This window comes from Miscanthus floridulus, chromosome 7 (assembly GCF_019320115.1).
Source record: "Miscanthus floridulus cultivar M001 chromosome 7, ASM1932011v1, whole genome shotgun sequence".
NCBI lineage: Eukaryota > Viridiplantae > Streptophyta > Magnoliopsida > Poales > Poaceae > Miscanthus > Miscanthus floridulus.
Window position 1 is genome coordinate 82,115,939 of NC_089586.1, and position 5,188 is coordinate 82,121,126.

Here is a 5,188-nt window from a genome sequence, read left to right on the forward strand (position 1 = left end):
ACAAGATGATCACCCGCTCGGTATTCGGGTTGTAGAAGCGGTACGCCTTGGACCCCGGTTCATACCCGATGAAGACCATTGGGGTACTCTGATCGTCCAGCTTCTGTTGATGTCCACCGGCAACCTTCACATGCGCGACACATCCAAACACACGGAAGAAGTGAACAGAGGGCTTCATGCCATACCAGACCTCGTATGGAGTCTTTCCTTCAATGCTCCTTTGAAAGCTCTAGTTTGGTTTTGGTTAATTGATGAAACCCTAAGTGCTAACCTAGTTTATCAAAGTGATTATGAGATAGGTAGCATTACTCCAAGTGATGAAGCAATGACAAAGATCATGACAATGGTGATAGCATGGTGATGATCAAATGCTTGAACTTGGAAAAGAAGAAAGAGAAAAACAAAAGGCTTAAGGCAAAGGTATAAAATGTAGGAGCCATTTTGTTTTAGTGATCAAGACACTTAGTGAGTGTGATCACATTTAGGATAGATAGCTGTACTATTAAGAGGAGTGAAACTCATATCGGAATGCGGTTATCAAAGTGCCACTAGATGCTCTAACTCATTGCATATGCATTTAGGATCTAGTGGAGTGCTAACACCCTTGAAAATATTTGTGAAAATATGCTAACACATGTACGCAAGGTGTTTGCAGGGTTAAGATGGGTTTGGGTCCCTTGAAAATTCGGCGCTTTCGGGAAAATGAAATGCCTATTTTCTATTACGCCGGATGCAAAATTCTTGGTGGTTGGCACATTTGAGCAAGGGTGAAGAAGTTAGAGTTGAAATGGAGTTGGTCAAAATGATGCTGGCGTCGGTCTACTGATCGGACGCTGGGTCACTCAGCAACCAGACGCTAAAAGGCTGCGTCTGGTCGAGCTGGCAGAGAGGTCGCCAGTTTCGGTGTTGCACCGGACGCTGGACCTAAGATGCACCGGACGCTGGTTTCTACGTCCGGTCAAACTGACCGGTCTGCACAGTGGCTAAGGGTTGAGCACCGGACGCTGGATGCATCCGGTCAAGGTGGACCGGACGCGTCCGGTCGGAAAAACATGCCTCGGGGAGCTTACTGGAAACGACCGGACGCTGGGGCTTCAGCGTCCGGTCAGTTTTGACCGGAGCATCCGGTTAGCTTCGTAGCTGTTGAAATCTGACGAACAGCGTTTGAAGCTGGTGACGCGTGGCGTCCATCGGGCGACCAGACGCTGAGGGCCAGCGTCCGGTCAGTATGACCGGAGCGTCCGGTCAGAGCGCGTTTTGCCCAGTGAAGGGGTATAACGGCTCTATTTGATGGGGGCTCTATTTATTTCCCCATGGCCGGCTCAAGGGACATCTCTTGCACATTTTCATTGACATAACAACCTTGTGAGCTTAGCCAAAGCCCTCCCACTCATCTCCATCATTGATCCATCATCATTGTGAGATTGGGAGAGAATCCAAGTGCATTGCTTGAGTGATTGCATCTAGAGGCACTTGGTATTCGTGTTGCGCTGCGGATTTCGCTTGTTTCTCTTGGTGGTTGCCACCACCTAGATGGTTGGAGCAGTGGTGGAGGATTGGCACAAGTTGGTGATTGTTCATGGCCATCTCCGGTGATTGTAAGGGGAGTTGTACCTTCCCCGGTGGAGTGCCGAAAGGTAACTCTAGTAAATTGCTCGTGTCATTAAGTTACCTCACTTGTGGGTCGGTTCTTGCGGTGTCCTATCATGTGGACGAGGTTTGTGAAACACCTCTTAGCCGCCGAACCACCAAGTGTTGGTCGACACAATGGGGACTAGCGTGTTGGCAAGCACGTGAACCTCGGGAGAAAAATCGGTTGTCTCTTGTCATTTGCATTCTCCCGGTGATTGGCTTGATCTTCATCTTGTGATTGGTTCATCCCCTACACAGCGGTATAATCACCCTACTTACTTGTTTACATTCTTGCAAACTAGTTGATACAAGCTCTTTAGTGTAATTAGAATTGAGAGCTTGCTTTATTATTTACATTCATCTAGTTGAGCTCCTTAGAGTAGCAAGTTTGTGTGCCTAAGTAATCATTGCAACTAGAATTGTTGGATAGGTGGCTTACAACCCTTGTAGAGCTAGAGCAAGTTTGCATTACGCTATTTGTCATACTAATCAAATTGCTCTAGTTAATTTGTAGATTTTTAAATAGGCTATTCACCCCCCTCTAGCCATATTAGGACCTTTCATCCTTGTTGATGACCGATTGAGAATGAAGACGGCTGTGGCGACCGCCTCCCCCCACAACCAGCCTGGTAACCCTTTCGCCTTCAGCATGCTTCTAGCCATCCCGAGCACCGTCTGATTCCGCCTCTCCACCATGCCATTTTGCTGTGGTGTGTACCGCGCGGTGAAATGACGATTGATGCCCTGATCGGCACAGTACTCGGTGAACGTGCACGCCGTGAACTCGCCCCCATGATCTGTGCGGAGCGTGCCTAGCTTCCTTCGTGCTTCTGCCTCGGTGCGGGCCTGGAGTTGAATGATGGCCGGAGCTGCTTGATCCTTTGACTCTAGTAGGACAAGCCACATGTACCTGCTCTTGTCATCGACGAGGAGGAGGAAGGTGCACTTCCCTCCGGGTGTCTCCAGCATAATTGGCCCGCACAGATCAGCATGCATGAGCTGCAGCAGGTGAGATGCGTGGTACTTGCTTGTCGCCGGGAACGAACGACATCGCTGCTTGCTTGCCAAGCAGCTGTCGTAGACTTGATCGACATGGTCGATTGGCGGCAGACCATGCACCATGCCACCCTTGGAGAGCGCACAGAGCCCCTAGAACCCAAGGTGCCTGAACTTGGCATGCCATTGCCAGGCCACTTCGGTGCACCGCGCAACGAGGCACACGGGTTGTGCAATATTGATCTCGAGGAAGTATAGCCGGCTTGCCGTGCGCTTCACCATCACCAGTAGCCGGCTCCTCTGGTCCTAGATCCGTAGGACCCCCTTCTTGATCCGCACCTCATGATCATCCTCATCAAGCTGCCCTAGACTGACAATGTTTGCCGTCAGCTTGGGGATGTAGTAGACCCCAGCCAACAGACGGTGTTCACCATTCTTGCACTCGAAGAGGATCATGCTGCGCCCCTCAATGGCGACCACGGAACTATCGCCAAACCGCACGGTGCTATGGATGCCGGTGTCGGGCTTGGAGAAGAACGCGCGCTGACCCGTCATGTGATTTGTCGCACCAGTGTCGAGGATCCAGCGCGTGCTCCTGCCATCGCCCTTCTCCCCGAGCTGGACAAACAACTTGGGCTCATGGAGGTGAATCTCCGATGCACCGCCCGAAGAGGGAGGCTCAGCAGCGCTTAGTGAAGCCAGTGACACCAGTGCAGTGGGTGTCGGATCCTCAACTTCGAAGGTCCAACCCGCACTCCCTCCTCCCTCGATTGGAACCAAGAGATCACCAGTCGTCTTTGCCGATGGCTGCACAGTTGGGGAAGAGGTACAGTGAATGGAGGCCATGCCCAGCATAAGTGCTCCCTCCTTAGGCTCTTCATGGGCTTGGGCCGCGTGGGCTGCCTTGTCGCGCTTCTTCTTGCGGCACTCACGGGCCCAGTGCCCCGTTTTGCCACAGTAGGCGCATTCATCACCGGCGAGCTTCTTCTTCCCGTTGCCGCCGGTGGAGGACTTGGAACCGGCACCGCCTTCATGGCTCTTCGGCGCTCCATTGTCGTGTCCACGCCTCTAATTTGACGACGACGGCCGTCCACCTCCAGAAGCACCTATGCCCGAGAGCTATAGCCGGGACACAACCCGCGCCACCAACTCCTCCTCCGTGTTGTTGAGGCGTGCAGTAGATGTGCCTACACCCCCGCTGGGATCATGTTCGTCATCCGCCGCCTTGAGTCTCCCCATAACCTTCTCGATCGAGAGCTCGTTGATATTGAGGAGCGTCTCGATGGAGATCATGAGTTGCCTGTACCTCGGTCGTGCGACGCGGAGGTATTTGGCAACCACCTTCGGCTCTGGCTTGGGGTCGCCAAGAATTGCCAGACGCTGTACCAAATTTGACAAGCGTAGGGCAAAATCTTCGACGAACTCACCATCGCGGAAACTGATCTATTCGTACTCCGCCCGGAGACTCTGCGCCGTCGACTTGCGCACCCGATCATCTCCGATGCGCATGGTGCGGATCGCCTGCCATGCCTCCTTGGCCGATGACTTGGTCGCCAGGGTGGGCACCATCTCCTGGGGAACGCCGGAGCAGATCGCCTCCAGCGTGGAACGGTCGTCGTGGAAGTCAATGTCGTCATCCTCGATGGCCTCCCAGAGATAGCGCGATTGCAGCTTTAGCTTCATCAACAGTGACCACGAGTCGTAGTTGCTCTTCATGAGCTGCGGCCAGTTGTCGGAGCTGGACGTCTCTCGAATGACGTGCTCGACAACGGCTTCATGCAGACGCCGCGTTCGTGAACGGCGTGCTCGACGCGGACGCGAACTGCGCGGTGGTGAGCGGCTTGGAGACTGGGCACCCGACCCATCCCCTTTCTCCTTCCTGCCCGCCGACGATGGCGAGCGCCCGTGCGATGGCATCAAGACAAGCTCTGATACCAAATGTTGCCTCCTGCTTGATGGCACCCCTTGCCGGAGCCGGAAAAGAACCTCCCTGGATCGGAGAACTCACACAAGAACTCACACGAACACGAGAAGCCTTTTTGGTGCTGCCAACAACCGCAGCGTTTTTCTGACTCTATATTGCAATATATACAAGACGCTACACACGGCCACTGCCGCTGCCACACACACCACGAACTTCGACTTGACCGCGCCATCCCACGATCGAGCTCGCGCCATGCGCGCCACTACGACGCCTAACACCGAAAAGAAGGGACTGCCGCTGCATGAACTAGTATGCGTCTGGCTTACATGGACGCACCTGGATTAGCTAAGTTCAGGCTCTGATTATGACATGCCAAGAATAGAAACTGAAGAAGGAACGTGGCCGAGCTAGGATTATCTAACATCCTCTACTCCAACTCTAGCAAACTTGATGGCATGGATGAGGTGCAGCATGTCGCCGGCATCGCCCTCCAGCTAGGGGTGGTCGCCCTTCTCCTCCTCTCCTCTTCCTTCCTCTCCTTTCTCTCTTCCTCCTCTCCTCCTCTCTTCTCCTCTCTCTGTTCTTTCTCCTGAACGTGAATGAAGGGGATGGGAGAGAGAGATGGCTGGTGGGAGG

The 5,188-nt window shown here is 53.4% G+C and overlaps 1 protein-coding gene across 1 annotated transcript; it reads right to left on the minus strand.

Moving 5' to 3' along the window:
- Positions 1 to 2,934: 2,934 nt before the first annotated feature.
- On the minus strand, positions 2,935 to 4,344 carry LOC136465745 (uncharacterized). The gene is made up of 3 exons (XM_066464359.1): positions 4,117 to 4,344; positions 3,766 to 4,008; positions 2,935 to 3,696 (listed from the first exon to the last, which is right to left on the minus strand). Exons 1-3 carry the CDS (start codon positions 4,342 to 4,344, stop codon positions 2,935 to 2,937), a joined length of 1,233 nt encoding a protein of 410 aa, XP_066320456.1.
- Between the last annotated feature and the right edge of the window lie 844 nt (positions 4,345 to 5,188).